The 15,496-nt window shown below is 42.0% G+C and overlaps 1 protein-coding gene across 5 annotated transcripts in view; it reads left to right on the top strand.

The window, feature by feature from the left end:
• KCNQ5 (potassium voltage-gated channel subfamily Q member 5) overlaps positions 1-14,857 on the top strand; it is a 514,131-nt gene extending 499,274 nt beyond the window's left edge. For all 5 annotated transcript variants that reach the window (XM_054722223.1, XM_054722226.1, XM_054722228.1 and 2 more), the window contains 3 exons: positions 9,637-9,768; positions 12,771-12,897; positions 13,830-14,857. In XM_054722223.1, coding sequence (XP_054578198.1) covers positions 9,637-9,768; positions 12,771-12,897; positions 13,830-14,792 — 1,222 coding nt within the window. In that variant the 3' untranslated portion in view covers positions 14,793-14,857. The remainder of the gene's footprint in view (positions 1-9,636; positions 9,769-12,770; positions 12,898-13,829) is intronic.
• The last annotated feature ends 639 nt before the right edge of the window (positions 14,858-15,496 follow it).

Below are 15,496 nucleotides of genomic sequence, written 5' to 3' on the forward strand. Positions count from 1 at the left end.
AGCTGAAAGCAATAAAATGAGACAGGTCAGTACACCCAGAAACTTCTGGCTAGGAGCCCAATCTGAGAGAAAAGAAGGGTGAAGCAATACTGGATTTATAATTCTATAGCTAGTTTTGAAGGGTTTTCGGAGTTTAAACACCATACATGTGACCCTGAACAACTAGGGCATTAGGGACACTGATACCACCACCACCACCACCACCCCACAGTCAAAAATCCGCATATAGGTTTTGACTCCCAAAAACTTTAACTACTAATAGCCTACTGCTGACCAGAAGCCTTACCGATAATATATACAGTCAATTAACACATACTTTGTATATGTATTGTATACTGTAGTATAATAAAGTAAGCTAGAGAAAAGAAAATGTTACTAAGAAAATCATAAGAGCCCTGGCTGGTGTGGCTCAGTCGGTTGAGCATCATCCCATGCACCAAGAGTTCACTGGTTCGATTCTGGTCAGAGCACATGCCTGGGTGGTGGGCTTGATCCCCAGTAGGGGGTGTGCAAGAGGCAGTCAATCAATGTTTTTCTCTCTCCCTCTTCCTTCCTCTCTCTCTAAAATCAATAAAAACATATTTTAAAATAAAATTATAAGGAAGAGAAATATATGTACAGTATTTATTGAAAAAAATTTGCATATAAGTGGACCCGTGCAGTTCAAACCCGTGTAGTTCAAGGGTCGATTGTATACACACATGCAAAGCTATATTATTGAATCATGCTTATGTATTAAGAGGAAAAGAACATTAATAAGTCATCCAAATAAGTCATACATATGCCTTCAGCACTGATCCAAATTATCAAGTTCCATACTCCTGTGTATCTGCTGAGTTTCCCCATGATCAACACCATCCCGGAACCAATCTCTAAAAGGCAAGAGAGGGCTACTTTGGGAAAGATTAGGTGACCAAAGGCTCTGAGCCACCTCAAGACTGAGCCCTGAGACCCTTGCTTTTAAGGGCTGTTTCCCTAAGTGATGCCATAGATGCTATGTTTCTCACAGAGAGTCAGAAATCAAGGGATAGAGTTTTCCAAACTGGAAAAGAGGGGCTATGGAATGCGTGTCAGTAGAGTGAGTCAACCCAACTAGCCAACAAAGAGTAAGAAGAGGGGTCGAGAGGAGAAACACACATCCACACCAAAAATATAAGCTCTGGGTCCTAGCCAGTTTGGCTCAGTGGATAGAGCATTGGCCTTCGAACTAAAGGGTCCCGGGTTCGATTCTGGTCAAGGGCACGTATCTCAATTGCAGGCCGGTCAATGTTTCTCTCTCTCTCGCTCCCCCTCCCTCCTACTCTCTCTATTTCTCCATGTCTGCAGCCTGGAGAAATTTGGTAATATACCGAGGAGGTGTGGGTGCAGAATGAGTAAAAGACTGTGCTCTCCTCTGGCAAGCGTTTCCTATCACCTCTATGGACCTGGGGTAAACCCTCCTGGTACGCACTCCCCATCAAGCTACTGAAATGGAAGGTGGCTTCCCACCACCTTCCATTCACAGGGTGAATTAGTTCTGTCTGCCTGCTTGTCTGTCTGCCCGCTAGACTGGAAGTGCTCAAACAGCAGGACTTATTTCTTCATCGATGTATCCCTGACATCTAGCACTGAGCGTAGCTCATAGTAGGCATTCAATAAATGTCTGATGAGTGAATAAATGAACAAATTCTTGGGTCCCACTCAGCAAACACATCTTTGGCGTCACTTCGGGAAGCAGCCGCACTGAACTCATCTAAAGAGCTCCAAACTCTGACGATCGGGCTCTAGCTTCCTATCAGGGCTCCTGTGCAGTGACTGCTGCTTTCCACCAGGACTGCAGAGGGAAGAAGCTGGAGGCCTCTTCAACTCCGCGGAAACACAGCTCCCCGGCGCCTAGGACAGCGCCCAGCACACCACAGAAGGTGCCGAGTGATTATTTGTTGAATGAATGAGTGAATGGTCGCTTCGCACCCACTTCCCTCCGAAGGTAGTCGTTTGAAAAACTAATTGAACTCCTTGCATGAAAACTTCAGGCCGGACTCAGGGGAGGAGGTTAGGAAGCACTTGGGTTACGATTGGAAGCAGGACACCAAGACACACTGACACGCTGCCTCAGGGGTGTGATTTGTGTGACTCAGAAGACTTAATGCAAAACCCGCATCACTTCTCTGCATGGAAGCAGGGAGTGTGCAGATGGTTCTGCTCCTCCATCCAATCCCACATCCATGTCAGTAGTTCTCAACCTGAACTGCACGTTAGAATCACTTGAAGAGTCGTATGCCATCTCTGGACCACACCCTGGGTTAATTAAAACAGAATTCCTGGAGGTGAGACCCAGGCGGTGGCATTGTTAAAGCTCCCTGGCTGATTCCAGTGAGCAGCCACGCTTGGGAAGGACGGCTGTCTTTACAGTCAATCAATCTGCCTCTTCAGTTCACGGTCCGCTAGCTCTCTCTGCCCTGCACATGGTTTGGCTGCTGTCCGGGCCCTTCCATCTGTTTGGTGGCAGCAACAGCCACTGCCGCTTCTGTTTTCTAATCACTCTTATCTCTGCATATCCATATGCAATGCTTTTACCCAGACTTAGAACAAGACTTTTGCAAGATTTTATAACTCATGGCAGCACAGCAAATGCACCTACATTTCCTTATAAGTGCACATGTGTTTGTGTATAGATAGATAGATAGATAGATATATAGATAGATAGATAGATAGATAGATAGATAGATAGATAGATAGATAGATAGATAGATAGAAGCTACCCAGAATTTAACTTTGCTTTAGTTATTTCTTCATGCTCAGAAAACTGTGAGCAGACTTCCTTCAGTTTCAAGAGCAGGTGCCAGTTTAGATTTGTGATGAATCTTTGTCTCCCTCTAGTGGTAGTACTGGGGCATATCAGCTTTGTGCAACAGGTTTCCTTCTCTTAGGTTCCTACCCTCTTAGTTCCCAACAGCATCAGAGGAGACTGGCTTTAGGGCCTTTTGCTGTTTGCTGCTGAATCAGCTCCAGTGGTGCAATTTACCCTCATGAGGAGAAAAGCCAATGAGAGTGCAACTCACTCCTCAGCCTTCTGTTGGTCCTCCAAAGGACCTTCCAACATCTGTAAGAACTGGCCATTCACTTAGCAAAATTTTATTGAGCACCTATTATATACCAGGCACTTATGAGTAAAAAGAGCTGTTTCATATCAAAGTATCTTTTCTGTTGTTGTTATTTTATGTTAAAATATTAAGATCTTGATATTAAAACAATAGTAGAGCAATATGTTTAACCCCAAGCAAGTTATTTAACCTCTCTGTGCTTCAGTTTCGTTATCTGCAAAATGGAGATGACAATAGTACCCTTCTCATAGGGTTATACTATAAAGTACCACCTGACATCATCACCATCTTTTTTTTAATCTTTATTGTTGAGAGTATTATAAATTTTCCCCTTATATCCCCCCACTACCCTCTTCCACCTGGTTTCCACCCCACCCCAGGCCTTCACCACCATATTGTCTGTGTCTGTAGGTAATGCATATATGCATATAAGATCTTTGGTTAATCTCTTCCTGCCCCCTTGCCCCACTTCCCTCTGAGATTCGTCAGTCTGTTCCATTTCCATGCCTCTGGTTCTATTTTATTCATCAGTTTATTTTGTTCATTAGATTCCTTGTTCATTTATTTTGATTTTTAAATTCAAATGTTAGTAGATATGTATTTATTGCCACTTGTTTTTCATATTTTTATTTCTTTTTCTCTTCCTCCTCCTCCCTTTTCTTCTTCTTCTTCTTCTTCTTCTTTCTCTTCCTCTTCTTAAAGAATTCCCTTCAACATTTCATGTAATGCTGGTTTAGTGGTGATGAGCTCCTTTAGCTTTTTCTTTGTCATCAAATGTATTCTAAAAGTCCTAATTTTACTCTAGAATGATTTGCTCAAACATTCCTTTCCGTGAAGCAATGCACAGATTACATTAAACTTAATAAGCATGTAGAGACCACCAAGTCCTTCTGCCTCTTTTTCCCAGGCCAGTTCACCATGTTTCATTTATTCCCAGTCTCAAGGCACTTCCTCACGGCTCTTCTTATCTAGACCAGGGGTCAGCAAACTAAATTTGGGGCCAAAGCCAACCCAATTGTTGTTCTTGTAAATAAAGTTTTATTGGAATGTATCTACACTCATTTGTGTATGTGTGCTCTATGGTTGCTCCCATGTTACAATGCAGAGTTGAGTGATTTCAACTGAGACCATATGACCCATAAAGTATAAAATGGTTACTATCTGGCCCTTTGTCTAGACTACAAGTTGCTCTGGTTTTATGCCCAACTGTGTTTAGAAAGTCGAGATCCATAACACTCAGGCTAGCCTGTGCAAGAACCAAGATGTCAACCTAGGACACCTCCAGCCCCCAGCTCTCCTTTCTCCCCCTCACTTTGTAGTAAAAAGCCTTAGTATCTGAACTGCTTGGTCTTGAAGAGAAAAAATTTCAGAAAATTGAAAAGCCTTTCAAATTCATATTCTGACAGCTTACTTTTGGACTTTTTCTTCAGTTTTCAGCACCCTCAGATCTTTCCTGGAATTGAGCACTATTGAAGGCTGGGCTTCATTTCTTCCTGCCAATAACCAGAAAATGGGCTGCTCACTTCTTCTGTTCGTAAAGGTTCATTGTGCCCTTCTAGCTAGAAGCTGGGAAATACTGTCAAGCAAAATGGACTTCCACAGTGAAACTGAGGGGTATATCTGACATCTGGGGTATAGTAAGCAGAGGGCCCCTAGAATTTGTGGTAAAATGGAAAACATTACAATTTGGGGGCATGGGGAACCCATGTTAGCCATGGCCTGGATCCTGGAGAGGACCCTTTGAGAGATGAAGGTGGCCAATTTGAAGGACAGAGGGCGTGCCAAGCACGAGATCCCCTTTGGCCGTGGTCAGCAAACTGCGGCTCACGAGCCACATGTGGCTCTTTGGCCCCTTGAGTGTGGCTCTTCCACAAAATACCATGACCTGGGTGAGTCTATTTTGAAGAAGTGGTATTAGAAGAAGTTTAAGTTTAAAAAATTTGGCTCTCAAAAGAAATTTCAATCGCTGTACTGCTGATATTTGGCTCTGTTCACTAGTGAGTTTGCGGACCACTAATGAGTTTGCCAACCACTGAGTTTGCCGAACACTAATGAGTTTGCCGACCACAAAGGGCCTTTGGGAACATGGAAATGGAGTTGGGTTGAACAGAGTAACATGGACTCAGACTTACCTGCATGAGTGTGTCAGAGAACAGGTAACAGCAGGTCAGACCAGTAGAAAGCCTAGACATTTTCCTTAACCTTTACCAGGTTGCCTGTCAGGATCCACCCTGTGATGATAGCTTAGTGGAGTGGTAAAAACACAGGCCATGGCATGAGCAACCACCTGCCTCTGACTAGTTGTGTGACCTTGGACAGATTACTCAACCTCTTGAGCTTTCACTTGACCCAAATACCAAAGGTGGGGAACTCTTAGAGGTTTAAGTGAAGCACCAGCCATCCAGCAAGGGCCTCACTATTAGAGAACAATGGACGTTACGCCGACGTGGGCAAGATCTGTGTCTTGCTCATCTTCATATCCCCGCTATCCAGCATTGTGTCCAGTATATGGGAACTAGGTGCTCAGGTCAAGTTCATTGCATGCTAGAGACAGAAGCAGTTTTAGACATCCCAGTGACGAACAGATAAGTGAGGAAATGCTACAGGGACCCAGCAAAACAAGGCTTATTCAGAGATGCTTTCTCAGGCTTAGCTTAGTCTCTCACATTTTCCACTCGGATTTTAACCATGAAAATCATGTCCAGTCTCAGGAGAAGTGAGGGGGGATTGGCTGGAGGGGGGGAGGCTGAGGGAATTGAATGATATGAACATCTCAAATCACCTGGCCCTGATGACAAGGGGTCTTCACTCAAGAAGGATCGTCATCCTATGGCTGAAACGGTCAGGAACCCAGGATGTGCTGCACATTCACCCCCTCCTGAGTGACATGATTTTTGGAAGCACTGAAAGTAGTCTCTCAGGAACAAAAAGGACTAAGTTTTTACTGTTTTTAGACTTCCACTGCATGTTTTCATCTGTTTCTTTCTTTTTATCCTCACCTGAGGATATTTTTTTCCATTGATCTTTAGAGAGAGTGAGGAAGGGAGGGAGGAAGGGGAAGGGGAGAGAGAGAGAGAGAGAGAGAGAGAGAGAGAGAGAGAGAGAGAGAGAGAGAGAGAGATTGATGTGAGAGAGACACATTAACTGGTTGCCTCCCAAGTGCACTGCCTGGGACCAGGGGTCAGTGGGGGTGGAGGGAAAGATCGAACCTGCAACTGAGGTATGTGCCCTTGACCTGGAATTGAACTCGACACCCGTAGGTCCACAGGCCTATGCTCTAACCACCAAGCAAAACCAGCCAGGGCTCATCTCTGTTTCTTGATGGTCTTATGATATTAAAAATTCATTCGGCCAACATACTAGTGTACCATCAAACTATTCCTCCTCCTCACCCTGGACAGTTTCATTTTGCTATTCTCTCTCTCTCTCCACATTTGGTACTTACTGAATTATAGTATGATTTATTCCCTGACTTTCAATGTTTTTGTGTTTCTCCTTACTTCCTCATAATGACAGTTTATTGTTGTGATTTAATGGCTTTGTGAAATGCTTTTCTATTAGCTATCTAATGGAAAAGAATATTATATTTTTATGATTTTTCAGAAGCAGTTCTATTTAAATAACTCTTTTCTAAACCAGGCAGGGTCCTGACTATTGATGAATGAACGAACATTTCTTTTACTTTAGGAAGTACTTTGGTATTCATGGAATAGAGGCAAAGGCTTATACTGTTCCTGAAATGTGCCTGAAGACCTCAAATCTATTCTAAGGCACCTTTTTAGAAGATCTCTACAAGCATGTGCCTCGCCACAGAACACAAACAGCTTTGAACAACTACAGGGCAGCTAATCCTCAATCATTTCTTCAGCAAGCACATATTGCACCTCTAATACTGGCCCGAGATTGCGTGAGGTGCTAGGGTAAAACTCAGCCTCTGATATCAGTACATCCAGTGGGTGAGATACAAGGCCACAGATTCCACACTGACAGCGCATTTGAGAGCACAGAGCAAGACCATCTACCCGCAGTGGGGCCGTCAGGAGAGACTGCTTAGAGAAGGCAATGCCTGAATTGAATCTGGAACAGTTAGCGTTTTAGGTAGAGTGCCAAGACAGGATGCTGAGAAATGAGCGCTTTGGTGACAAGAAATTCCAGAGGGCTGGACTGCACCTTTGTGCAGAGGAATGACTAGAGAAGAGCACCTGGAGAGAAAAGGCAGGAGCTCTCTCCATCCATTACCCTCTTCCCTCTCGAGTTGCCCACTGAGCCTCATCGAAGAGCTTCTAGGCAAACAAACCTCTCCTGCCCATTAAACTGTACGCCAAGTATTGTTTTACAATGGGGAAACACAGCCCTGCATTCCAGGACCTCATAGAATCTGGTGGTGGAGGCTGATCTATCCCATATAATAAAACCCTGATATACTAGGTGACGCACACTGACCACCAGCGGGCAAATGCTCCAACTGATAAATTAGCTTGCTGCTGGGGTCTGGCTGATCCGGACTGGGGGAGATGGGCCAGACACAACCTGGAGCCCTCCCGTGGTCCCTCCCCAGCCCCAATTGTGCACCGGTGGGGTCCCTTGGCCTGGCCTGTGCCCTCTCACAATCCAGGACCCCTCAGGGGATGTCGGAGAGCTGGTTTCAGCTGATCCCTGCAGGCCAGGCCAAGGAAGCCCACTGGTGCACGAATCCGTGCACTGGGCTTCTAGTAAGCAAATACTAGTAAGTAATTATAATGTGGTGTGTTATATACTAAAATAGAGTTTGACAGGCAACTGATGAACTGCTTTGGGAAAATCATAGGAATTTCCATTAAAAAGTGATGTTAGAACTGAGTCAAAGATATCGGAGGATTTCAGAAAGAAGAAATAGAGTATGCAAATAATATATATATATATATATATATATATATATATATATATATATATATTTGATTTAAGGGTGTTTTTGTGAACCTACAAATATCTTATTGTTGCTGGAACCTCAAGTTCCAAGGAGGAAGTGAGAGCAGATGAGGCGAAAAAGAGACAGAGGCCAGTCCAAAAACAGTCTTATAGGATGTGCTAAGGAATTTGATGTTTACCCGATAGGCACAGAAAACCAATAAAGGCTGGGCGGGGAGGGGGGGGGGCGGTAATATGGTCATCTTAGCATTTGAAAGGTTTATTCTTTCTAAGCCTGCTGATAACATTATTTAAATGTCTTTGCGAACAAAAACCTATCCTAACTAAAGAAGAGATTGGTGGAGAAGATATGGTAGACAGAGAAAGAATATTAATGGACATTCTTGGATGTTCATATTCTTATGGATATTATGTATGGGGATGGATATTAACTAGACTCACTGTGGTGATAATTTTGTAAAACAGTATATTTAAATGTCAAATCATTCTGTTGCACACCTGAAACTAATATAATATGTCAGTTATACCTGAATTTAAGAAAACAATATATATAATGGATAAATGGTTCAGGATTAATTAGGGTACAATTAATTTGATGTTAATACAATTACAAGAGAGTTGGGAGCTTTTTAACCAATAAAGTAATTTGGATTCCTTGCAGTTGGCTATTAGGATAGGTAATGAGGATTTTCTGTTTAAACTAATTTGTTCCTAATCTTCACTCTTTCCACCAAGGGAGAATAAATTTTGGTTCATAGAGCCTCATGGATTGATTCCCGGCCTGAATGTGATAATGAGAGTCTATGAACCACTTAATAGTTGAAAAAACACGAACATTTACCTGCAATATGGCTGCACAGACTCATTCAACCATTGTTTCTTTGCTTTCTTCAGGAATTATACCAAGTTATTGCAAGCACTGGTTATCTTAGGCAGCTTAGCTATTTATGGCATCATGGAATGCATTGATAAAATATTGTTTTAAAACATGGGGGAGGCATAGTAATAAAAAAAAATCTCATGCCCTGACCAGTGTGGTTCAGTTGGTTGAGCATCGTCCCATGCACCAAGAGGTCACAGATTCAATTCCCTGTCGGGGCACGTGCCCAGGCTGTGGGCTCCATCCTCAGGAGGGGGTGTGCAGAAGGTAGCTAATCAATGATTCTCTCTCATTATTGATGATTTTATCTCTCTCTCCCTTTCCCTTCCCCTCTGAAATGAATTAAAATATACTTTTTAAATGAATATCATTACATAAAAAGACCATTTTAACAATTTTTATATTTCATAAGGAATGCAATCAGTAGGTGCTATATCTTGGACTTCTGGGGATCACGTGGAAAAGGGAGAATTGCATTTTGACCTTAATTTTAAATCAGGGTTTCAATGTACATTAAAAAGGTACAATAAAAAGGTGCAACACTTCATAAACAATCTCTTTTTAGTGTGTTTTTCTACTAAAGGTGGTTTGCCCCATATGAGACATTCTGAAATTGTCCACTGTAATCTCAGGCTTTCATATTGCATTTTCATGGGAGTCTAAAATAATTTGGTGCATGACTTTTCCCCCCCAGAGTTTCTTACATTTTACTAGTATGCTATTTTTGTAACTTACTTTACAATGTGTAATTTGTTGCTCTTACAGAATAATGAAATTTCATGTTGCAAAACGGAAGTTTAAAGAAACATTACGCCCATATGATGTAAAAGATGTAATTGAACAATATTCTGCTGGTCACCTGGACATGTTGTGTAGAATTAAGAGCCTTCAAACACGGTGAGCAATGAAAATGTTATTGTTGTAAAGGAAAGGCACAGAAACTATCTGGGAGGAAATCTGTAGAAAAGAAAGCTCTTGCCGAAACCAGTTTGGCTCGGTGGATAGAGCGTCGGTCTGTGGACTGGAAGGTCCCAGGTTCGATTCCGGTCAAGGGCATGTGCATTGGTTGTGGGCACATCCCCCGGTGGGGGGTGTGCAGGAGGCAGCTGGTCGATGTCTCTCTCTCATCGATGTTTCTAGCTCTCTATCCCTCTCCCTTCCTCTCTGTGAAGGATCAATAAAATATATTTTTAAAAAAAGAAAAAAAGCTCTTAAATTCCATAGTTCTAATTCATTTTCAGTGGGAAACTGGGCCTTGCTTTTAGCATAGATTTTATTTAAGGATGTAAATCAGTTATTAAAAGCCTTCAATGATACAGTGTCTCAGTTTCCTCATCTGTAAAAATGGGGATAATGTGCCCGGCTCGTGTGCCTCAGTGGTTGAGCATCGACCCATGCACCAGGAGGTCGCCAGTTCAATTCCCCGTCAGAGCACATGCCCGGATTTCAGGCTTGGTCCCCAGTAGGAGACGTGAAGGAGGCAGCCAATCAATGATTCTCTCTCATTTGTATTTCTATCTGTCTCTCCCTCTTCCTTCCTCTCTTAGAAATCAATAAAAACATATTTTTTAAAATAAGGATTGCCCTAGGTAGTTTGATTCAGTGGATAGAGCATTGGCCCAAGGACTAGTAAAAGACCCCAGATTCGATTCTGGTCAAGGGCACGTACCTCGGTTGCAGGCTCGATCCGCAGCGCTGGTCAGGGTGCATGCAGGAGGCAACCAATGGTTGTGTCTCTCTCACATTGATGTTTCTCTCTGTGTGTCTCTCCCCCTCCCTTCCACTCTGTCTAAAAAATCAATGGAAAAATATCGAGTGAGGATTAACAAAAAAATAAATGGGGATAATGTTAGTGCTTGCCTCTTAGGCTTGTCATGAGGATCGAATTAATTAACACACAGTAAATGAGTGCTCAATAAATGTTAATGGCTGTTCTCATGCCATCTGAATGATCACTGCTGCTGCTGTTGTTTTGTTATTATCTATCCTTCAGGAATAAACTAGTTTTCCTTTTTCATTAAACTTTACCTGACGATACAGCCCACAAAAATACCTTTCCCTACTCTGACCTCCCAAAGCATTTAAAGTCCACTATGGAGCCCTAGCCGGTTTGACTCAGTGGATAGAGCATAGGCCCATGGACTGAAGGGTTCTGTGTTCAATTCCAGTCAAGGGCACATACCTTGGTTGCAGATTTCCTGGCCCTGGTCGGGGTGTGTGCAGGAGGCAACCAATCGATGTGTCTCTCTCATCAATGTTTCTCTCTGTCTCTCCCTCTCCCACTCTCTAAAAATCAATGGAAAAAATATCCTTGGGTGAAGATTACCAAAAAAATTAAGTCCACTATGGGAATAAAAATACTCGGAATCTCGGTATACTATGCCGGAGTCCAGACTGAAAAACGACTGGCTGGCTCTTGTATTGTTTCCTGGCTGCAAGTGTGTTCTCCTTGCTTGTGACTAAGACTGGGTCCTTCCCTTCCTTCATGTCCTGTAAATACTAGATACACACTGTTTTCCCAGCGAGCATCTTACTGAGTGGTTAAAAGAAATTAGTTCAACATGTTATTCCAACTATATGTGTTTAATTGTGTTATCTTGAAGGCAAAATATTTAGTCAATTCCATTTTTTTAAGGATTTTGCTTCACTATTAGGCACAAATTACCAGCATTTGTGATTAGTCTTAAAATACAAGGGCTGAGTCTGAAACATTGGCTTATATGCCCACAGTGTACTTAGCCCAGGGTAAGGGATATAAACTAGACCCTTAGTAAAACATCTGTTGATCAGTTGCAAAAACAAAAAGAAATTACAATTTGTTCGTTCATTCTTTTAGCAGATAATTATTGAGCGTGTAATGTGTGCCACGTGCTGTGGGCATCCAGATATTAATAAAATAATGACCCCATTCTTTTGAGCTTAGAGTTAAATAGATTAGATGTCATGACAGAAGGTAGGCGCTGCCTGTATTTCTATGCAGACAAAGTAAACCGGGAAGTTGAGTCGGTCCTCCTGGGAATTCTGTTCTAAAACACACAAAGTAAGAAAGTACTACAATTCCCAGTTAGGCTGATCAAGTCCCCTTGGAAATGGTTTTAACTCATCCTGTGGTTATGTGACAATCTTTGCTTAGTCCTTTAATAGAACTATCTGTGGCTCTTAAGGGTTTTTTTTTTTTATCAAATTGAACTGCTCTCAAATTTTCAGAACTAATCTAGAGTGTCTAGCTCAGGCGTCCTCAAACTACGGTCCGCGGGCCACTTGCGGGTGTTTTTGCCGTTTTGTTTTTTTACTTCAAAATAAGATATGTGCAGTGTGCATAGGAATTTGTTCATAATTTTTTTTAAACTATAGTCCGGCCCTCCAACGGTCTGAGGGACAGTGAACTGGCCCCCTGTTTAGAAAGTTTGAGGACCCCTGGTCTAGCTCATGTAGAGTATATTTTTCAACTAGAATTCCAATAGCTTTTTTATCTATTTATCTTTCACATATCAGATGAACAATAAATGTTCATTGAGTAATCTATTAATGTGAAATCATCATAATTATGATTTTGTTATCGTTTAAGTAGTTAATTTTGGAAATACTTGGCCAAAGATGGAAACAGACAAGTGACCTCTTTTAGGTCACTCTGTAATTTGTAGTTTAAGGCAATTTTGCCTCCAGAAGATCACCCTTAAGTGGTTTCATCATGGACCAGAGTAAAAAGAAAATTAATCTTTTGTGTAATTCTCATGTTAAGAAAATAAAGCTCATCAACTGGAACAAGTTCATTTTTATTTCACCTTACATAAATTAAAGATAATTATATTGAATTTTTCTTTTCAAAACACTTCATTCTGGTCTAGGGCAACCTCCATCTTCAGTACTCATAATCAGATGTCCTCTTTCTCTGCTAGTGTTGATCAAATTCTTGGAAAAGGGCAAATCACATCAGATAAGAAGAGCCGAGAGAAAATACCGGCAGAACATGAGACCACAGATGACCTCAGTATGCTCGGCCGAGTGGTCAAGGTTGAAAAACAGGTACAAGCGAACGATATTGGTTAAAATTTTAGCCAGAATATTTTAAAATCAAAACTGGATTTGGCAATTGGATGTATTTTAGTGATTAACATATTTTGAAAGGTAAATCAAGAAACAAAATCAAGAAAGAGCAAATGAAATGAAATTTCCTTGTGCATAGACAGAATTCTCTAAATACTTGGACTTCCATATAAGGAATAGAAAATCCCACCTCATCACACAGGAAGCAATTGTAGATTTTCAACACTAAGATTAAAAAAGTATCTATTTTTTATTTGTGTTTTGGTTATTCTTATTGTCTCTCTTCTAGATCACTCTGTAAAAAAAAAAGAAAAGAAAAATCATTATCACTACCAAGACCATTTCTCAGAAATCAAATTGCTACCCCAATTTAATTATAAATATTTCAGGTTTTAATTCTGAAGCACTCTGTGTCTTTATTTTTCAATTCAGAAGCACGTAGATTGCTATTTAAGGTCTTGATTTTATTATAGAATAAGTTCCTTACTGTCCTGCAGAAGAGTTCCAGAATGTTTTCACAGAAGAGGCTTGGGAAAGGCAATCTGACTGGGCTGGGCAGTCCTGAAGCTGCGTTTGTACAGTGATTCTATGGGTTTGGGGAGTATCAACTGTCCGTTTTAAAGAACTGAGGGAGAGGGGTGCCGATGAAGGTTACCAAGAGGCCAACGCATCCCTCTCCTGAGTCCTCCCTTGGCCCCAGCACTGCTAGACATGACGTTCTAAAATGGTACTAAATCAAAAAAATTTTAAATAAAATAAAATGGCAATAAATATTAGGTCTGCATTATCCTTAAACTCTATATTTTACTGTATTGGCACACAATGGTTTCTTTTTTATTTTTTTAATTCTAAAGGTGAAGCCCTTTCTTAGTAACAGTTATACTCATCTGTAACCATTTCCCCCATTTCAGGTACAGTCCATTGAGTCCAAGCTGGACTGCCTGCTAGACATATATCAGCAGGTCCTCCGGAAAGGCTCCGCCTCAGCCCTCACCTTGGCCTCGTTCCAGATCCCACCGTTTGAATGTGAACAGACATCTGACTATCAAAGCCCCGGGGACAGCAAAGACCTGTCCAGCTCCGCCCAGAACAGTGGCTGCCTAACCAGATCAGCTAGTGCCAACATCTCTCGAGGCCTGCAGTTCATTCTGACGCCAAATGAGTTCAGTGCTCAGACTTTCTACGCGCTTAGCCCCACTATGCACAGTCAAGCTACACAGGTGCCACTGAGTCAAAGTGATGGCTCCTCAGTGGCGGCCACCAACAACATTGCAAACCAAATAAATGCGGCACCTAAGCCAGCAGCCCCAACAACTTTACAGATCCCGCCTCCTCTCCCAGCCATCAAGCACCCGCCCAGGCCAGAGACCCTGCACCCAAACCCCACAGGCTTACAGGAGAGCATTCCTGATGTCACCACCTGCCTTGTTGCCTCCAAGGAAAATGTTCAGGTTGCACAGTCAAATCTGACCAAGGACCGTTCTCTGAGGAAGAGCTTTGACATGGGAGGAGAAACTCTGTTGTCTGTCCATCCAGTGGCGCCCAAGGACTTGGGCAAATCTTTGTCTGTACAAAACCTGATCAGGTCCACAGAGGAGCTGAATATCCAGCTTTCAGGGAGTGAGTCAAGTGGCTCCAGAGGCAGCCAAGATTTTTACCCCAAATGGAGGGAATCCAAATTGTTTATAACTGATGAAGAGGTGGGTTCGGAAGAGACGGAGACAGACACTTTTGACGCCGCGCCGCAGCCTGCCAGGGAAACTGCTTTTGCGTCAGACTCGCTAAGGACTGGAAGGTCTCGATCATCTCAGAGCATTTGTAAGGCCGGAGAAAGTACAGATGCCCTCAGCTTGCCTCACGTCAAACTGAAATAAGTTCGTCTTCTTTCTAGGCATAGCAGTTCCTTTAGCCATACATATCATTGCATGAACTATTTCGAAAGCCCTTCTAAAGTTGAATCTGCAAGAATCAGGAAGAACATGAAAGGCAGTTGATAAGCCCATTATCTTTTAATTGCATGAAAATGCATGTTTAGGGATGGCTGAAATTCCGAGGTACATCAACATTAACCCGCTCATTTAGTAACGTACCTTGAGTTAATAATCCTGAGAAACCAAACACTGCTAGCGCTGTGGGGTGTATGAAAATTAGGTCATTTAGAGGATTTTTGACTCTCTATTTTGAAATTATGGGAGTAAACACCTTCAAATTTCAGCCATTTCTGCTTTGCGATTAAATGCAAAATATATTTTCAAAATTAGGCCATAATGTATATTTAAACACAACGGCACTCATCAACAGCTGCTAACAAGGTACCAAGTAAAGCAGAATTGGGGAACAGTAGAAATGGCTGCTTATTTCAAGATATATAGTTGCCAACCCATTCCTTATTCAGTCATACTATTATTCATGTAATTTGAATGTCAGTATGTGTGCTTTTGGTGATTTACTGCTGTGGCAAGCAATTTTGCACATCATTTTCATGTTGTTCTTTATGATGAGAATGTTCTTCAATTGGAAAATGTACAAATCATGACATTCAGGGCCAGTGGGGCAAATAGACTGAGTATTTGACACA

The sequence above is a fragment of the Eptesicus fuscus genome, chromosome 10 (assembly GCF_027574615.1).
Source record: "Eptesicus fuscus isolate TK198812 chromosome 10, DD_ASM_mEF_20220401, whole genome shotgun sequence".
Classification (NCBI taxonomy): domain Eukaryota; kingdom Metazoa; phylum Chordata; class Mammalia; order Chiroptera; family Vespertilionidae; genus Eptesicus; species Eptesicus fuscus.